Consider the following 20,843-nt stretch of genomic DNA (forward strand, 5'->3'; position numbering starts at 1 on the left):
AAGCTGACCTTTATTTCATCATGCTGTGCTGGGGATAAAGATTCGGAAGACTCAAACGTCAGTAAGACAATAGCTTTGGTCAAAACAAAAAACAAGTTGACGTCAGTGTCCAAGTTGACCTAACTAAAGATGGGAGAAGCGGAGTACGTGAGTGCGGCGCAAGTGGCAAACCTGGGGGTGGAACGATTCCGGAAGCATCAAACCGTGTCAAGCGAACTTAATCAGCATGACAAAGCCCTAAAGCTTCTGCAAGGAATTGACGCCTACAATTTACATAAGCCGTCTCGGCGGAAATTCCGCAGAAATCCGGTAGTTTCAATACAGTTCGGTGAACAATACATGGCTGACCTGATGGATGTGTCCCGTTACGCAAAGCAGAATAAACATAAAAAATTTCTGCTGGTTGTTGTGGACAGTTTCCAAAAGTAGCATGCGAAATGCTGACAAAAAAAAGCAGTGAATACGTTCTTCCTGCCCTGGAGAAAGCCTTTTCTCGTTTGTATGGACCACCTATGTATTTACAAGTGGATGAGGTACTACACACACACACATAGGATGGAACCGTCGTAAGCGTCGCAAACTAACTGTATTATTCGTTCACAGGGCGTGAATTTTACAACAAACCAGTTCAAGACTACATGAAACAGAACGGCGTCGTTATGTTTTCTGAAGAACTGTGAAATTAAAGCTAACATGGCAGAACGATTCATCCGAACGTTACGAGAGCGTCTCATGCGACTGATGACCGCTCGTGATGGGAGTGTAAAATATTATGACAAGTTACAGGACATTATTCACAGCTACAACAGCACACCTCACACGGCGCATGGATTGGCGCCGAATGACGTCAATCGAGAAAATTCGCTTTTAGTGTTTCAGCGATTACAGTCAACAGTAATAACAAAAGCAAAGCTAAGGTACCGCTATTTAAGGACGGAGACACAGTGCGTCTTCGTTTGCAAAAGCAGGTTTAAGAAAGGCGCTGATGTGAAGTACACAAAAAGCTATATCGAGTGAATAAGGTAATCAAGCATCGCGTACCTGTGTATGAAGTGGAACCTGCCGACGGTGGACCCAGTGTAATTGGAAAGTTTTATGAGCAAGAGCTATCAAAAGTAGCTGACGGAAATGGCTAGTGTTGTTGGAAACAGTACACCGTTTTACGTAACATTACCAAGCGATGCGTCAATGGACATGTATCCCAAGAACAGTGCGCAAATGTGGAAGACTAAACTAAAAATTCAATTTCCTTATCGGGCCGGTGGGAAGTGGGTTTGGTGGAATTGCAATATACAAACTCAATCTACAACATACCAAAGAGCAAGAACTAACTGTTAACGAGTACGATGTCATCAGTGACACTTCCTTGTCATCGGTTCAGAATACGATCATCATTCCACCGGGTCTATATACATTGAAGGCGCTAATTGACGTAATTGAGCGACAGTCGCCAAACTCGGTAGACTTAAAAGGTCGCAATGTTACTCCCTCACGCCTTCGCACAAATAACAGTACCACAAAGGTGTTCAATATACGTTATAATCCTGTAACGCTCAAGACGGAAGTAACGTTTAATAGCTTGCGTGGCAAGCTGCGTTTTCCGAAAACGATGACCGATTGAAAGGGTTACTTGGTTTTGTGCAGACTCAACACGATATAGACCCTTTAGACTTTAAAGATCTTGACGGTGTTCCTTCAAAATTTCGTTACTATATTGAAATGATAGAAGAAGATGGGACGCCAACTGAACCATTCGGAAGAACTCCTAGTAGTACTTTTACTCCTCGACCTTATCTATGGTACCTACTTAAAAGAAAACAACCGCTTAATGCTGATACGTTGGACGTACCAATGGTGGTAGCGTCCAGTAAATCTGCCAACATGCAACATAACAACACAACAATGTACGTTTATTCGGACATTGTGGAGTTTTCAGCGTTAGGCGATCAAACCGCACAAGTTTTACGTTCTATGCCTATTAAAGGAGAACCGTTTGATCTCATAACGGAACGATTCGACCAACCACATTATGTACCACTAGTACGTAATTTCATCGAAACCATCGAAATCAACTTGAGCTCCGAAGACGAAGATTTTAAATTTCAGGCGGGAAAATCATTAGTGAAACTGCATTTTAGGCCTGTTCGTTGAAACGTTATAGCTCTAGCTGTTATCATGGCTGCGCCCCATAACCTTGTGCTCTTTGAACCTGATTCAAGTCTATTTGAGGAGCTGTTTGAACAGAATCAGATTGGTTATGGTCCATTAGGCAGATATCGGAGTTCAGGTCTACAAAGCGGTTCAGGCTTAGCAGACTTTTTCCGAACAGTGTTTTCGCGCGTCTCCAAATTCACCGCACCGCTCGTTCGAAGCGCTCTACCCCATGCTAGAGCAGCATTAGAGTCAGCAAAACCTCACTTGAAGCAAGCCGCTCAAAGTGTAGCCACCAGTGCTGCGGAAAAGGTGACTGAAAAGCTAGGAAAATATTGGAGCCAGCTCAGCCTTCAGACGCAGCAGTAACCTCTACTGAAGCCCCTCAACTCGTGACTGTTAAACAGCAAACTGGTAGCGGAAGTAAACGCAAACGCCCTACTAAACATTCAAAAGAAAAAACACGAAACGACGAAAGCACCGTACTAGTAACGGTTCTTTTGATAAGTATCGATATTTTCTGAAAAACTACAAAAATGCCTGAATATCTCCTACCACACTCAGAGCCGGCCATGTCTAGTGACATGAACCTGTTCTCCGTACCGGCATCGTTAACGGAACGTTTCAGCTATGAGACACAAGAGTATGGACCAGAGTCGGCGCCTCCGGAAGACTCACCATTAAGCGGTAACCTGTCTTTCTTTATCCGCCGTCATCCAACGGTCTGCTCTCGCTCACGGATACGTGTTTTGAGTGTGAATTAAGTATAAAGAAAAAGAACGCCACAAATGCATGGGTGAACCTAGAGAACAATGATAACGTAGCGCCTGTTAATTATATTGTGCATAGTTTGTTCAAACAAATTCATTTTACTGTGGCGAACAAGGTGATCTCTGACTGTTCACCTTATTATCCCTATCGCGCTATAATGGAGGTTCTAACAAGTTATACTGAAGATGCCATGAAAAGCCAGCTAACGAGCGGCGGATTTTATTTCGACACACCAGGCAAGATGGAACATGCCACAGAGAACACTGGTGAAGCAAAGCGCAAGGAGCTATTTGCTTTAAGTGCTAGCGTTCAGTTATCGGGAAAGATTTTCACGGACTTATGCGTACAATCAAAACCTTTGCTCACAGGCGTGCCCGTGCACGTTAGCCTATACTTTAACAATTCAGAATTTTATTTACGATCATGGAATACTGGTGCGGCGGCTGCAGCAGAATACAAGGCATTTATGAAACATCCACGCATAACCGTACGACGCTATATCCCATCACCGGATTTCATGAACGCTATTACACAAAGTTACAAACAACAACAGCCAAATACCACATTGAACGCGCAGAATTAAAGGCGCGTGCTATTCCTACTGGCACCCAAACCATAGCCTTTTCTGACCTCAAGTACGGCCAACTACCTAAGGTGGTATTTATTGCTTTTGTGCAATCGGACCGCTTCCATGGCACAACAAGCCTCAATCCGTTTGTATTTGATCATTGTCGCGTTCGTCAAATCTGTATTAATGTGGATGGGAAGCAATACCCAACGATACCCTACATGTGTGACTTTCCAAACAACCGCTATTTAAAGTGTTATGACGGCTTCTTGGATGTTTTGAATCAAAAAAACCATCCAGCTGGAGCCCATATTCTGGATCGTCATACATACGCAAAAGGATACACAGTGTTCGCTTTTGACCTGACGCCAACGGCTACAGGCTTAGGGCCCATGACGCTAATTCGATCAGGGACAGTGGGCCTGGAAGTAACTTTTGACACACCACTAACTAATGCCTATCAAATGCTGGCTTGGATAACGTGCGACCATTTAATAGAATTCACCAATTTACGCCAGGTTATTTGCGACTTTGCGTCGTAATTAAACAACAAATCGTCACAATGAACGAACAGGAAATTCGGAATATCATGTGGTCACAGTACAACCCCGCTTCGCACATGCTGAGATCGGTGTTTCGCGGCGTTTACGCCCTAGATGAGCTACAGCAGCAGCATCTTACAGAGGTCGACCTACCTGCTGCGTTTATTGTAAACACTGATCCAGCCAGCGAACCCGGAACACATTGGATTGCCGTCTACGTTGAGTGCCCCTCATTTATTGAAGTTTTCGATTCCTACGGCAAACCCGTGGCCTATTATAGTCAGTCACTTGAAAATTTTCTGAAAACGCAACTCATCGGCCAGCCTGCGTCATCACCACCGTTGCCCCTATACGAACAGCGAGCTGTTTTACAACAGCCATTGTCCACTACCTGCGCTCAACACTGCATGTTTTTTTATAGTAATGCGATCAGTATGTCGCTTTTCCTATTCCTACATCATTCATAACCTATATCGAATTGATAATCAATTTCAAAACGACTTGATGGTTCGTAACTTTATTAATGACTTTTCAATGCAAAAACACGTGTTTATAATTTTGAAGCATTCTACTAACAATTAAATTGCAATATTGCCCTCGCAAAATCAAAGGGAGGTGCGCTGCGCGCACACCTTTGGTTTTGCAGAGAACCCGCGTAACAATTAAAATGACAAATCGACTTGGGGCCGCCAACGCGAATCAAAATATTTACAAATAACATCAGTAATAAATGATTACGAATATACTGAAACTGATGATATAGCGATTAAAATTACCTAAACGAGCTAAGATGATTGCTTGAAAAACCAAACAGGCACACACCACACATACACAGAAACATTCATACTAGTTCAGTTTGAACTGCTCCTTGAAACGCTGCAGCATTTCAGCACACAGTCGATCTCCGTGCATTACCAGAAATTCGTCCGGCTTGAAGTGGTACGCCTCCAGCAAGTTGCGTTCCGCATTATGATGCGAGTGCGCTGCTTCGTCAGCATAGCGGTACGGCAGTTGCTTGAGAAACAGCCCCAGCAGAGTCTTTTCCACATCCTTACAGACATAGCTTCGCATACGGTCCGTTAGTTGTATACGATCCGAGTAGCGGCATGCAGTATGGCCATCATGAGCTCCAGGTTGCAGCGGATCAGCAAAGGTATCCTCCATAAGGTGGCAAAGCTTGCATTCTTGCGTCAGGCGTTTGCAAAGCGCTCCATCATAGGCCACGGTAGCTTCTCAAAAATATCCTGGTAGTCGGCAGCAGACTTGCATGGTAGGTACCCGGATCGTCCCTTCAGCACCTCATACGTATGCTTAAGGATGGTTCCGTTGTCAAAGTTCACAGAACGCCGTCCAGTTCTTTTCACTACAATTGCAACAACCACAACAACCATAATAATAATATCAATAAGCTAAACGGTTATGAAATAACCAAAAAAAAAAAAAAAAAAAAAAACAAAACATAAGTCGTTTTCAGGTAAACCCGAATGTTGGCAATGGGTACTTCGTCAAGCCTGAGGAGAAGCAACCGCAGAAATATAATAATGTGCCATGAAACAAAAGCACAAGGTTGTTATATGAATGACTTTCTTACCATCCCCAGTTAAAGTAACCTCCGCCCAGGTCATGCATTGCCGTAATGGGTGTAGAGCCTTCGTCATAATTGATCAGTCTTTCCAGTTGTCCACACAGTTGTAAACCCATTAGTTTGGCAAACTGCTTCGCATCTAACTCGACATGCTTGGACGCTAAACTCGGAACCCACTGACCCTCCTGATTTTTATCAAACTCCCCAATAATGTATCGCAAACGGTTGTTCATCAAGTAAACTGCAATGAATTTTTCTCCTCAAATTTAATTACCGGCCCACCTTCGTACTGAAATGCAACCTGCCCTGGGTAAACCCACGCCGAGCTAAGCTAACTGCATCGGTTTTGGGCTTATACGAGTCCGCGGTGACCTTACGTTTCTTAGTACCAGTAATAGTTAATGCCCTAACAGGCTGAAGTGATGCCGGAATAGTCGACAACGATGGTGATGACGACAAGGCAGCCAAAAGGTCACTGTTATCACCTGATACACTATCTACGCTTCGCATTGCAGCCATTGCGGTGAAAATTTAAAATACTCACAAATAACGGTAACACGCTACGATAACGCTTTAAACTCAAAGCAGACAAACAGAATAATGGACAACTAAATCAAAGTGGAGGCAGGAATACGCAAACTCTATGCACTAACATCAGAAACACGAGCCGACCTACTCATTTTATAGCCAACTAAATAGGTTAAAACAGCAGCATGTTTATTCTTGCTTTTGTTTTTAGTCATCGGTGGACACCCTTTATACAATGCATCAGCTAAAGTACTAGCATTGTTTGCTTCCGTTATCTCGGGCATCGCCTCAAACTCACGTTGGTCAGACGAAAGTCCATAGAAAGCTCCATATAATGCGCCTGCCATGAACGTACGACCATCCGTGTCACCTCCAAGGGCAATGCAGCTCTGGACCATTCGCTTCCAAGGTGACATGATGTTATATCCAGACCACCACTGCAGGTTTCCACCCACGAATGCCATGACCATAGCCAGCGGAACAAAGTCCTGTGCGGCGCGCGAGTTAACATTCGGATACAGTCGGATAATGTCTGCCGGCGAACGCAGTACGCTATGGTTTACGTATAACGCATTGGCAGCTATCATGTTCTCTCCAAATGGTGGTTCGAGAGTTGAAGCATAATCCTCTAGCCGTTTCAAAAAGGTCGTCACTGAAGCTGTGCGGGCGCTATCACACGCTTCCTGTAAACCAAAGGCAAACAGCACAGCTCCATCAATCCCCAAACGATGCGCATGTGTGATGGCTACACACTTCTCGACTTCTCTCCGGAGGAAGCAACTAGGTTCGCGGCAGTAGTACAAAGCCACCGCTGCAGCCATCACTGCTCCGTGATACCCGTGAGAGCCCTACCCACCGTGCGCACTTCTTGCAGGCCCACAAACGTAAGCTTCGTCATCTCGTCGAAGAGCAAAGTTGCTCTCGCTGCTTGTAGCATTCCATCGCCGATGAAACTCTTTCAATAAACGCTCCATGTGCTTACTACCCCCAAAGTAGTTGGATGATCCTAACGCTTTACCCAGTCCATCGGCTATATAGTCACGCTCGACTGTATAGCAACCTACAGTTACTTCGAGAACCACCAGAGCAACTGTTCCACTAAACCCACAACGCACATAACAAGGATCCTTGGCCACATCAGCACACCGCTCATGAACTTCTCTCAAGGTTGGTAAATGGCTTCTGTAGAAGGGTGTATTGAACAGACGACCAAAGCTGCTGGCAACAACACTCCCCACGAGGCAACCTTTTAACCTATCGTGCAATCCACCTTGCCAGTCACCTTGCCAGATAATGTGCTGAATGGCATCCATTGTTCCGGGCGATGGTGGTGGCGATGTCGATGTTGATGATAAACGAACATTTTCGGGTTCACATCCAGACATGTTCTATCGACTACTATATAAACTGCAGCAAAACTGACAAAACTTCAGTTGCACGTTTCGTTTTCCTAACTGTTTCTTAGCTGTCTAAATTGCGTCCGTTTATATATCCTGCATTACCATGGACCCTGCTGAGGAAAGGCGTCGAGCGATATGCGTTGTCATTACGATTGCTTTTTTTGGTAGTCTGCTAGCACTTGTTCTGATTTTATCGGGCATTACTTTTGGAACCGTCACCACTTTTCTACCCTATCGGCCATCAGCCGCCGCCAGTATCGACGAAGCCAACACCACCCTGGACTTTACTTTCAATAACGACACAATGCCAACATTCAAGTTCATGATCAAAGGGCTATGGTACGTAACCGTATGGCACAGTAGTAAAGTCATCTAAGATGCGTCGTTTGTCGTACGTCTTTTTGAACCGCTTTGTCATAGGCACATCTTGGATTTCATATGTCCGTTTCTTCCGGCGAATAGTACTACCATATGTGACGGAAAGGGACTCGGGCTGAACGTTACCATGAGCGCTATCGGAGGCGGTCTCATCTTGGAGAGGTTGGGTTGCGATTTTCAACATCGAATCAAAATTCAACACCGTTCCTGTAAGTTTATTAATTTCAAATCCTTTGATTTTACAGACCTCCTGCCCAGATGCCGTAACGTAGCTGTAAGATTTTGGACCAGTACTACAGAAGCGCGTAATGAAGTCGTCCTCGGCCAGCTCATTACTTAACATCCCCAGAGTGGACCCGGTTTCAAACGGCTCATCACCTGGACGCTGAACAAAGATAATGCTGTCCTACAATTTAAAAACTATGTTTTTTCTCGTTTCTTCTAGTTTCATATGCTTTACGCTAATGCTTTAGCTCTTACCGTATCAAAGTATAGTAATCGCTCGCCAGCTCTTTGCATGAATTTCAATAAATGTAATCTTGCGTGTGCCGTTGTAAACCTGACAGCAAAAAATAAGTACAAGTCTAATTTACCTGATTTAAATGAAGCACTAAAACTGAAACTATTATCACTTACGCTGCTAGAACCACGTTCGTTTTCGGGTTAGTCGGAACCATAGCATCCTTCCTCGTGTACATTATTTGTACAACGTCATCCGAAAATACGTCATAATCATGGATTTCAGATTCTGAAGACGTTAAATAGTGCAGAAAATCCTTCACAGTGTTCACGAAAACTGTGCTGAGAAGGTTATTTCTCATTCCCAGCCGGCCCCAAAAGCTGTAAACACCATAGCATAAATTACTAATACTACAACTACTCTTAGTGTATGACCGACACCAAACAAACAAAAAAAATCAAGCACTAACCTGTTCAGGCACAACTTAGCGAGCTGCCGCAGTCCCGGATTCCAGCTTATTTTGGAACCGTCCAACCGGATGCCTTCCGTTTGGAAAAAGTGGTCCAGAAACGCATCTTGCTGCTCTGGAGTTTTAATATCAGCCGGCCAGCCAGAAGCTTGCACTTTAAGCGCCAGGAACAAATCAATATAATCAGCAAAAAAGCGCTCTCTGCTGTCGGGATAGTGCCATACTTCGTGAATTTCCATTAGTTCATAACCATTTTTCACGGCTTCTTGTAGTTCTAGTGTGCACCAAGTCCCCGTCAGAGCTCTTTGCTCCGGATCCTCGTGCGTGCAAACTTGCTGATTCTTTTCTTCAGCGCAGGTGCGGCATAACGTGAAAATCAGTTTATCGAAATGCGCCGGTAATATCGGTATCATCAGGTTGCGAGGCGGTAATATTTTGCAATGCATAATTCCGAAATAGTTATCCAAGGTTTTAAAATTATTAGTAATTCTTTTATGCTTGCCAACCGGATAGCGCTTGTTTTTATTGACATATGGATATTCGGATACAACATCCAAGTACATTATCTTCTCTCCAGGCTTGACCTTATAGTCTAACACTAGGGCATTTACTCGTCCTCCGAACAATGCTTTTCTCGGGTCAAGCGGTTCAACAATCCGTATGTTCTTTATAGCAGTAGCAAAATTAGCGTCGTTTTTAATGCGACTGTCATATTCACATTCCCAAACGCTCACAATATTGATTTTAAGCTTTTTCAACATTCCTTCGCGCCGTACGGTTCGCTCGTACAACTCACCCATTGTGGCGTCCTGATGCGGGTGGCGTGTACTTGGATTCGTGCATATTGGATGGCCATGGTGCACGCACCCATAAAATTCATATGCAGTTCGACTTTCCAGATGGTACCCATCAATGAATAATGCACCAATTTTGAATTCTCGCTCCAGTTCAATACCTTGGCTCTGACTTATACACTGTAACCATGAATTGGCTTTATTGGAGGATATTCTGTTGCTGGGCATACGAATAACCTCAACTTCCAAAGGCTTTAGCAGCCTGGACCTCCAAAAATAATGACAAACACTTGGAAGGGTTAAACCGGATTGAAAAATACATAGTCCATCCGTAATTTTGAAAAAAAGTTCGCGCAGCTGCATTGCACAACAACGTAGCGTGGTCACGTCTTGGTGGCAATAGGCAGCCAGTTCCTTGTTGACGTCATACAATCCTCTTTTTAAAGCTTTGTCTTCATTATAGAATTCCATAAATGCATGTTTTCTTTATCGCTCATAAATCGGTAGTTGAACTTTTCAATGTCCGGATAGTCAATAACTGTGTTCCAAAATTGTGGTCGGTTCAGGACATGTGGAAATTTACCTTTAGTTTCCTCAACGGCGAATGATTTCGCCCAGTTGTCCAATGACAAAGGAACATAATTGAGCGTATCCCGAAAGTTAATGCCAAACTCCCGATCGCGCAGGTGCGTGATTTGGGAACCTTTCATGATAACGTCAGGCGCTTGACCTTTCTGAAGCAGCCATTTTAAAATAAAATAGCCATCGAACCTAGAAAGCCCACCACTTTATCCGTAAGCTGTATACTTTCAACGTATTTCATGTTGTGTGAAACAGAAGAAGAACTAAAATTTCTTACCCTCTAAAGTTATGTGCCAAACAAAAGAATCCAGCATGCTTTTCTTGGAAAATAAATTCACAGACATCGCCTGCAATGTCTTTGCCAATGTTGCTGATGTCCTCGGGAAATTGGCGGGTTTCAATGGGCTTTCCATCTTCTTGCACTTGTATTACACAAAATTTGGGATGTGCTTTCCACTACCGTCGGGGTACGTCTCGAAATCAAAGTACATGAAACTAGCAGATTTGTGCTTGGCTAATACTTTGTCGTCAAGTTTCTCGGGTTTAATATAGCAGTCATGGTGCTCCGGTAATACATAACACAGGCAAACCGAACAATAAATTTCGCCGCATACATGGTCTGTCCCGTATCCTCGTTTCACGTTCGTCTTTATGAATGCTGAGCAATCTATGCAGACCTTGAATTTTTCGCAAATGCTTTTCTTTTTGTTATGGTTTGTGCTTTTCGCTGTCTTTGCAAGGTGGTGGTTAAAACACTCGTTGTTTCTAAAGCCCGTTCGATTGCATCCCGCACAGTATCGCGCAAAGTTTGCTTCGAGCTCACACCTTTCGCGCAAGCAAAGCTTGCAGGTATATTTACAGCGATGATCACCTTCGTGAGAGTACCCCTGATTACAATGAAAACACCATTTGCTTTTTTCGTACCACCCTTGAAGAGATGTTAAAACGTCAAAATGGTTGGCATAATACAATAGCATTAAGCGTTTTTCCCTGAATTCGCCAGCAAAGATAATGCTGTTAAGCTGTTCCAGTCCAACAATTATGATTTGATAATCGCTTAGTAACTTTTGAAAAGTCTCTACGTCGTCCAGGCTGTAGCGCCGCTCCGTCAGGCCTGCAGCTATTACCAGCTGTTTCGCCAATAATGTCTGCTGATCCTTATGCTGCTTTTCTGGGTGCTTATGTGCCCTGGTGTCACGTAGCGTTGAATACAGCTGCAGATCGTCATCTGCTAAGGCTTTAGCCGTTACTAGGGACCGTGGTAAACATAAATTATCGTCGTTCTTTATGCGCACGATAGACATCTTGTTTTTCAGTAGCCTTTTAACGCTTTCAGGAATCACTAGATTGTCATTACCTCCACCATCCGGCGTTTCTGTGTACTGGACTTCAATCCTGAAGCTTTCATCCAAGCGAAAGCTTGTTGAACTTTGCATCACCCGTTCCACGCGCGCCATGATACGATCCACAGTTAGTTCGTCCCGCCGCATTAACGGTGTCCAAATAGGAATCTTCTTTCGCAAATGATCGCTGTATAATTGCACGCGTACCATATACCAAGGCTGAATTTTGTCTACCAAAATTCTGTTAAGCAGTTCTTCAAAAATGCTTTCTATTACTCCACAGAGGCGTGAAAACGGAACATCAAACAACTCGGGCGCGATGCGGCACTGAAAAACCGCAAGTGCAGTCTTCCATTTCTGAGAATAAGTATCTGCTACCTGCTCAAGTAGCAGATTATCTTCTGAAATGCTAGGGATGCTACCTAAGCCATCTTCTTCTTCTTCTTCTTCGTGGTTGTCAGAATGCTCATCCATTTTTCGCTCAATAAACACAACTTGTAATGTGTACACAGCTAATGAACTCAAGAGACTCCTTCAAATTATGATTACCCTGCTGAACGACGTTCACGGCTTTATATACTTGTTATTCTTATTAAAATCGGTCAAGTTCCAACACGCCTTAACTATTAACAGCAAATCGTTATCAAGGACTGCCCACAACCCGTGAAAAAAAGCTAACTGAAGACAAAGTCTATGACCAAAGGTTACAAATAAAGCTAAAACATTTTTTTCCACGAATATAAGAATACAAAAATTTTTGGCTTAAAATATGATTGAAAAGTTTTTTGTTTTAAAATAAGGCGAAAAAATTTTTCGCATTAAAATAAGGCAGAAAATGTTTTTCGGGTACAAATAACGCTAATAAGATTCACACTAAATACGAATACAAACATTTTTGGGCTTACAGTTAGATCGAAAAGTTTCTCGTTTCAATATAAGGCTCAAAAGCTTTTCGCATTAAAATGAGCGTGAAAGGTTTTTCGCAATAAATTAAGTGTTCAACGTTTTTAAACTTAAAATTAGGTGAAAAAGTTTTTCGGTGTAAAATAGGGCGGAAAAAGTTTATCGCATTAAAAGAAGCGTAAAAAGTTTTTTGCATTAAATTATGTGTACAAAGTTTTTTGCATTAAATTACGTGTAAATAGTTTTTCGGTGTAAAATAGGGCGGAAAAAGTTTTTCGCATTAAAATAAGCGTAAAAAGTTTTTTGCATTAAATTATGTGTACAAAGTTTTTTGCATTAAATTATGTGTACAAAGTTTTTTGCATTAAATTATGTGTAAAAAGTTTTTCGGTGTAAATAGGGCGGAAAAAGTTTTTCACATTAAAATAAGCGTAAAAAATTTTTTGCATTAAATTATGTGTACAAAGTTTTTTCCATTAAATTATGTGTAAAAAGTTTTTCGGTGTAAAATAGGGCGGAAAAAGTTTTTCGCATTAAAATAAGCGTAAAAAGTTTTTTTGCATTAAATTATGTGTAAAAAGTTTTTCGGTGTAAATAGGGCGGAAAAAGTTTTTCGCATTAAAATAAGCGTAAAAAGTTTTTTGCATTAAATTATGTGTACAAAGTTTTTTGCATTAAATTATGTGTAAAAAGTTTTTTGCATTAAATTATGTGTAAAAAGTCTTATCAGCGTCCCACATCTAAAAGCCGGTCGAGACGAGTATATTACTACCCATGCTTCATGTTCGATTTTGTGGAGCTGTATATGGACTGCATCCGTGACATTGGCAGCGCATATCCGGCATTGTATGATCCATGGAGCGACATAAACAGAAAGGCCTTGGTATGTGTTTGACATGCTAACATGCTAATGTCTTAGGTTACAGCTAGTTAACTTGTTTTATTTGATTTTTGAAAACATCTGCACCATGTTGCCTCGTGTACCGCTTTAACATAAAATAAATTTAATTGATGTACTGAGTACTCCTAGCAGTTTGTCTTAAATGCAGATTAGGGTGCATATGCTGACATTTTTGCTGGTGCTTATTCCCGGTTTCATCCTAATTGCATTCCTTGCGCGTCAACAACAATCAGAATTCGGTAAAATGCGTCGCTTGCAGAAAAGCAGCAGTGCGACAGTGTCTACCAGTAAATCCTCCTCACAACATGCGATCAACATCATCTTGCTGAGCAGCGCGCTGCTCTTTCTCCTTACGCGCACCCCGAAGTTTTTCAACTTGTGTGCCGAGGTGCTGGTGTCTTCTGGTTATATAACTGTCGAAGGTTTTTCCTTTTACGACTTCCTGCACCCAATCGTCTTGGTAACAATACTCATGGGTTATTCCGTGAATTTCTACCTGTATTTGTTGACGGAGCGTCAATATCGGCGGCGTTTTGTCGAATCGGTCGCCCGGCCAGTGCACCAATGCTTCGTTACGATGTTCACCAGCGAAACTACTCAGCGACGGTCTGCAAGGTGGAGTCGCATTCCGAGCCACGTGACAAACACAACAGCGCTGTGACCATACCCTTCTAACTTTACCGGTATCGAAGGTCTAGTCGCATACAGTCGGTACATATAAGAATATGTACAGACTGTATGCGCTAACCGAACAAAGGCTGGTACTAGAAGAATTGTAAGAACAAGAAGAACCAGGAGATAGAATGTTATTTTTCTTCTTAATAACCTTTCAAAAAATTAATATACTAGTTATTTTAGTACTTAATAAAATAAACAAAAGAATTTTTTTTTATAATTTTTGCATTATTTATTGGAAATATTCACAATATAATTCATCATAACGTAAAGCAAATTTTAGTTTTTTCAAGGATATCCAATAATGGATGAATCTTATTAACACTTTTTCTACCATTTATATCTCAGTTTTTTTTATATTATATAAAAAACTTTTTATCTTTTACATTACCTCTTTTCTACCCTACTCATACATACTAAAAGATAATTCTCTCAACCCCCTCACTCTTTCTCTTAAAATGTAAAGTGCCGTATTTTTCCTCTTAAAAATAATTCTCTCCCCTTTCCTTTCCTTTGTGATTTAAAATTTTTGTTTTTAATACAGTAATTCGACCAAAAAAGTAAGTTTACAGTACTCGTGTTTTCGGAAAATTTTATGACCATAAGGCAAGTACGGCGATAGTCTGCCAAATCGAAAGAGATGTCCGGACATCCTGGCTCAGGGAGGTACTATGTAGGTAGTAACATGCCGCACGCACGGGAAGATGGCACAAGAAGTGCCATCTTCCCATGCTTTAGCAAAAACAAATTGCAAAAATCACATTACTCCGCGAGCATAAGGTAAAAGAGATGTAACATCATCCTTCTTGTTGTACTCTGTACAGCACGACAGAAAATGATTTTAGTTCACCCAAATTAATATAATAAAATGCATTTTTGCAAGTGGCAGATGAGTGGTTGTGTCATCGCTTCTGCCCGGCTTCAACAGGAAAGATTTCATTGATCATCCTCCAATTTATCTTCCTGCCGGCTACACGCACAGTGCAGCCATCGGTTACCAGCCACCCTATGTGGCGAGCGACAAACCTGCTGATCTCATGGGGTAGTACTAACGAATGTTTTTGTCGCCAGTTCAACGGGTCGCTTTCGTAAAAACGCTTAATAATATTGTCTCTAAAATATCTCCAAATCAACGCGCATTTTCCTTCATTTTCCCTACAGTTTCCTTCATTTTCATTCTGGTGTATTTTCTATGTCGGGCTTGTTATTTTTGCCCCTGGATGGCAAATTTCCCGCCATCCAGTATGGAGGGTGGCTACGGGACCTTAGTCTGGTAGACGTTTGTTCTCCAGAGGCTGTGTGGTGGCAGCTGTCCCGTAGACATCCAGCGACACACCAGTGGAGTACCTGTAAGTCTCCAGCCTCAGTTATTTTCATTGCAAACGCTTCTTGGCGACCGCTAACATTATGCCATCGTACTCCTGTTCTGGCTGCGGTAAACTGTTGCAGGGATGGGGAACCCACAGACGTTTGTGTCCCAGAACCCTGTCGCAAGACCCCGAACTGATTCCAGTCCGAACTCAACAGCCTCCTGCTCCAGCATCTTCCGCGCCGACGACAGTAAACCCAACCGCTGATTCTGCTGCACGCAGGCCAACGCAGTCGAAAGAGCGCATTACCCGCAGGGTTCCACATGGAGCCCGTCGGGCTGTGGCTGCGTCCTTCGAAAAAGCCATCCAGAATGCCGTGCAGCATAACGATGAGCAACACTGGATAGCGCTCCTGTCTTTTGCACCGCAGGTTTTAGCTATTCCTGAAACCCCTAACGGTGCCCGCAAAGTCTCACTCGCCACTTTGATGAAACAAGCGGTAGCGGACTACGAAAGTGGGAAGAAACGTCCTCCGCTAAGCAGAAAACGGAAGAAGCCCAAGAGGCCTAATGATCTCAACAGCGACCTGGTGCGACGTGTAGGAACTAAAATCGATGATGGCGACTGTTCCGGGGCTGTTCGCATCCTGATGTCCACCGATGCAATAGCAGAAACGTCGCGCGAGGTCCTGGACATCATGGCAGCCAAACATCCCGAGTCTCCATTACCCGACAGACCCACAACCACCGCATTGGCACCTTCAGTTACTGCAGATGAAGTGCGTCAAGCAATACTGAGTTTCCGACGCGGGTCTGCTGCAGGACCGGACGGGCTTTTACCTCAGCATTTACTCGCCATGATGGGGAAGGTTCAAGATGACGTATCGGCTAGTTTCTGCAAAAACCTGGCTCTGATGCTAGACCTTGTCATCCAAGGAAATATTCCTGACGCCGTTCGCCCGCATTTCTTTGGTGCAAAACTTATCGCCCTGCGAAAAAAGGACGGCGGTCTGAGACCCATTGCCGTAGGGAACACTCTTCGGCGCCTAGCAGCAAAAGTTATTTGTCGTCGCGTCAAAGAACGTTCCACAGCGGCCCTTCAGCCAAGCCAGCTGGGATTCGGGATCAACGGGGGTGCTGAAGCGATCGTGCATTCTGCTCGGGAATTTTTGAACAGCGATTCAGACCACGTGAAAGTTCTTCTGAAGATAGATCTGAAAAACGCCTTTAACTGTATTTCCCGCGCCACTGTCATGGAGGTTGCCAGCATATACCTGCCTGAATACGCCAATTATCTGTATGCGTGCTACGGCCACTACTCTGACCTCTACCTCGACGACGAAATTCTGTCCTCGCAGAGCGGTGTCCACCAAGGTGATCCACTTGGCCCACTTTTGTTTTCCTAGGGAATCCTGCCGATAACATCCGCTCTCAAAGCTGGTTTTAACGCGTGGTTTCTCGACGACGGAACCTTGGGTGGAAGTGTCGAAACAGTCGCAACCGACTTTCAGACCGTCATTGACGCTTCACATGCATGCGGACTGAGCGTCAACATGTCTAAGTGCGAGATTTTTGTCAGCGGAGGCACAGCGGAAGAACAAGAAGCAGCTATCAAAACTTTCTTGGGTCTTTTCCCAACTGTATCAGTCGCTGTGGCGGAAGATTTGTGCTTGTTGGGTGCACCACTGATGAAATGCGGCATCAAGTCAGCAGTACAGCAGAAAACGGAAGTTATGCGTCTAATAGCCAGTCGTCTGGAATTAATACCCAAACATCAAGCGTTTTCCCTTCTAAAGTGCAGTCTCAGCGCGCCAAAGGTCATTCACCTTTTGCGTTGTTGCCCATCTTTCGAGGCTCGGGATAGCCTCTGCGAGTTCGACGAAGTCTTAAGAGTGTCGCTGGAATCAATCTGTAATGTTCGTTTGGACACAACCGCGTGGCGTCAAGCTTCACTGCCAGTGCGCTGTGGTGGTCTCGGTATCCGACGGGTAGAAGAATTATCTTTGCCGGCTTATCTAGCCTCGATTCACGCTACCCAAGGTCTGGTTTCCCGACTACTGCCGCACCAAGGAGGAGTTAATGTGTCAGATCACGTTGCCCTTTGGAGGTACCTCTCCGACGACGCATCGCCTCCGTTGCCAGAAAGCCGAAATTCCCAACGCGCATGGGACACACCATACTGTATGGCCGAACAGGCAACTCTGCTGCACGAGGCTGTAGATCCCACCACTAAAGCCCGACTACTGGCTTCCGCAACCCCAGAATCAGGCTATTGGACGCACGCACTTCCCTCGTCCTCAATTGGCAACCTCCTAGATGACGAGTCGTTTCGGATCGCCGTCGCAATTAGACTTGGCGCACCAGCGTCATCCGATCACCGGTGCAGGTGCGGAAGTGATGTCACCGCGGATGGCCATCATGGTTTAAGTTGCAAGTTTTCGGCGGGTAGACGGCCTAGACACGACTGCATCAACGATATCTTGCGCCGGGCACTGGGTTCGGCAGGCATCCCCGCTCGAACGGAACCAAGAGGCATGCACCATGAAAACGGAACGGGCCCTGACGGAATCACCACCTTTCCATGGACAAGGGGACTCTGTCTGGCATGGGACGTAACAGTTGTTGATACGGTCGCCCGTTCTTATTTGGAACACACAAGCGTGAAGGCCGGAGCGGCAGCGGATCAGGCTGAAGCTGAGAAAGTATTGAAATACAGCTTCCTGACAGGACGATACGAGTTTGCCGCTGTCGGCTTCGAGACATTCGGTAGTTTTGGTACATCTGCCAAGCCATTTGTTAATGAGATTGGGAAGAGAATTTCGCTACAAACCGGCGAAATTCGCAGCCTCGAGTATTTAAAACAGAATATTTCTTTGGCAATTCAAAGGGGTAACGCTGCTTCTATAATTGGTACTGTTGAAAACGTTGTTTCTTTTAATCGCAAATAGACCTTGATATTGTTATCGTGCCATGGAAATAAAGTACATTCAACACGAATGTTACTGGTAGTGGTACTATGAAATGGTACTGGTACTGGTAGTAAAAATGGTGCTGTTACTGGTAGTGGTACTGGTTGTGTTAGTGGTATCTTAGAACACGAAAATACACTACGGTTGAATCGACCGCATACGAAATCACTTTCTGGCAGAAACGACCGGATTTTAAAATTACACTCTGCCAGAAACGATTGGACACGAAATTACATTCATTCGTTTTGTTTGCGACTGAAACAGCGAAAAAAATTGGTAGGGCACAATTTACGGCGGTCGTCTCAGACGACCGGTCGTTTTGGACGGTTACACATGTACAAAAAAATCCAGGAGACAAACAAATTTTGCGTAAGTAATAGCAATGCATCAGCGGGCCGCGTCATTTGGCGGCTGTGTTAATCATAGCTAACAGGAAAATTAAGGACTGAAATAGTTAATTTTCCACAGAAAGCTGCATAGGGTTATGATCATGACTCTCCGATATCCGTGTGGCTTCACCGCGACGCAGCGACGGAGGCAGATTTCGTGAGGCAGGATAATTGTGCTGGTCCGGAGGTAACAGTGCCGACGAGTAATGGTTTTGATGCTGGATGGCACATGTGGCACCTTTTGTAAAAACAAACAGAGTACTGGATCATATTTTCATACCGCAATCACAGCGAACACTAAACATCTTTAGACACCCTTTAGTCATGATTGATGAGTGATGGAGCTACATAAAATTTAACGCAGAGGTCATCAGTTTCGCTCGCCACCAAAACCGGAAGACATACAGACACCGGCTTAGAAACCCGTCTTCTGTGATTTTAATAATACTATAATGTCTGTCTCGCGGTGTCGTCCGTGATGGAACTGGTGAATTATCTACCGCATTTACAGATACCGTTGTCCTGCTCACGACTCACGAATGCATGCCGGCTACGCGTGTCAGCTAGTTTTGCCTGCGAGTGCTTTTGTACAGGATGCGCGCTAGGAAATGCAAGTGTTGCCACTGCCAACCGTGGCTTCGGGTAATTGCTCTGTCTGAATACATCGGTCGACAATTATGGGCAAGCGTGACGTCACCGGATAACGGTGTCGACCAGGTGTCACACTGGCGGTATCCTTAAAGAACGGTAGGTCGACCCACGGCCGTTGCGAGCTCTTGGGTAAGATAAGGCATACAGCGGCGCGTTTGGTGCCAGTTTCAAAATGGCCTGCAATTATCAGAAATCGTAAAAAAGTGGCTCGGAAATCCGCTTTCCCACACTTTTATAGTATGTTTAAAATATTATGTAAATATTTTTTATATCATAATTATATAATAGATTTGGCGATTTCTTCGCGCCCAGCGAGAAATTTCGGGCACGTAATTTTCACTTTTACTTGTAACCTTGCAACGGCCGTGCCGATGTCTAGCCGTCTTTACAGTGCGATTGCCCAGCAGACATTAAAGTTCTGCTACAGTATACCATTAGTAGGTGTCGCTATGTGGCTACAGGCGAATAATGGTATTGCAGTGAAGCGACAGATTTTACCTGTGGTACGAAACATCCCATATATATGGATAGCGCAGACGCCCGGGCGCCCAGCTTGATTGTGACGTGGAAGCGCAGAGATCTGGAGCTTCATACCGCAGAAGTCTTGGTCCGGACAGGAGGAGACTGCGCGCACGCTCCGTAGTGAGCCCCGCTGTCTTAGCCATATCAACTAGGTGATAATTCTCGCCAAAGAAACTGTCATAGGTATTTTCTTCCGGCTCCCCATGACTGATGGGATCTAAAACGTTGCTGCCACGTGATCCTGAAAGCATCGGCATGCAGATAAACGGCACCGGGAAGCGAAAAATGGAACATACCAGCGTGTGTAACTGTATACGGATATGGTAAAATTTTCAGATTTTCACTGAAAAATTGTTAAAAGAAAGAAAGCAACAACTTAGTCTGCGTTAAAATTTGTTGCATTTTGCCATGTTCGGTTTTTGAACGCCACGTTAAAACACCCAATGTTTAGTAGTAAAAGAATTTTCAAACTTGTAAGCGGCAGCGTTTTACCCGTGATAAATATTCAGAAACTGGGATGGCGAAAATAAGAAATCGATTAGGTGATGCAGGTATAGTACAGTTTTGACAGTTGATTACTCCGCGAGGCCGCAACGTGACTGATGGAGCCTACATATCATTGCGCAACATAAGCGGTGCACTACCGCACGAAGAATTCCGGCTTCCGCACGCATAATTATCTACTTTGATAAAAAATTTAAGAGCAGCATCGATGCACCTACTGGGAGGCTGTATCCCGGAATTCGGGTCCATGACAGATTCAAATTGCGAAATGTGATTAGGAGCGTTTGTAACTGATCCTTCTTCGATGGTACATGCAGGTAAAACGACATTCGATGTCGCTCTTTCGCCCTGACTTTGGGTAGGGGTATGATCAAAATAGGAACGCGAGGAATTTTGGCGTTTGCTGCTTGAATCACCGCTTTGCAGGGCCATCAAGCGTGCCGACCGAC

At 44.0% G+C, this 20,843-nt stretch overlaps 3 protein-coding genes and 1 long non-coding RNA gene across 4 annotated transcripts; 3 read left to right on the forward strand and 1 right to left on the reverse strand.

Annotated features, from left to right (window-relative positions):
- The first annotated feature begins 7,643 nt into the window (after window positions 1-7,643).
- LOC129588847 (uncharacterized) lies at window positions 7,644-8,307 on the forward strand. The gene is made up of 3 exons (XM_055483245.1): window positions 7,644-7,884; window positions 7,966-8,085; window positions 8,169-8,307. Exons 1-3 carry the CDS (start codon window positions 7,649-7,651, stop codon window positions 8,188-8,190), a joined length of 378 nt encoding a protein of 125 aa, XP_055339220.1. The 5' UTR covers window positions 7,644-7,648; the 3' UTR covers window positions 8,191-8,307.
- A 248-nt stretch (window positions 8,308-8,555) lies between these two features.
- Window positions 8,556-9,652, reverse strand: LOC129588731 (uncharacterized). The gene is made up of 2 exons (XM_055483095.1): window positions 8,853-9,652; window positions 8,556-8,763 (listed from the first exon to the last, which is right to left on the reverse strand). Exons 1-2 carry the CDS (start codon window positions 9,650-9,652, stop codon window positions 8,556-8,558), a joined length of 1,008 nt encoding a protein of 335 aa, XP_055339070.1.
- Window positions 9,653-10,182: 530 nt separating this feature from the next.
- On the forward strand, window positions 10,183-20,322 carry LOC129588766 (uncharacterized). The gene is made up of 3 exons (XR_008690509.1): window positions 10,183-13,357; window positions 19,229-19,464; window positions 19,849-20,322. It is a non-coding gene; the product is annotated as an uncharacterized LOC129588766 (long non-coding RNA).
- Window positions 16,858-18,319, forward strand: LOC129588765 (uncharacterized). The gene has a single exon (XM_055483135.1). The coding sequence runs from the start codon at window positions 16,913-16,915 to the stop codon at window positions 18,305-18,307; it is 1,395 nt and encodes a 464-aa protein (XP_055339110.1). The 5' UTR covers window positions 16,858-16,912; the 3' UTR covers window positions 18,308-18,319.
- Window positions 20,323-20,843: the final 521 nt, after the last annotated feature.

Source organism: Paramacrobiotus metropolitanus, unplaced genomic scaffold (genome assembly GCF_019649055.1).
Source record: "Paramacrobiotus metropolitanus isolate TYO unplaced genomic scaffold, Prichtersi_v1.0 Parri_scaffold0000031, whole genome shotgun sequence".
NCBI lineage: Eukaryota > Metazoa > Tardigrada > Eutardigrada > Parachela > Macrobiotidae > Paramacrobiotus > Paramacrobiotus metropolitanus.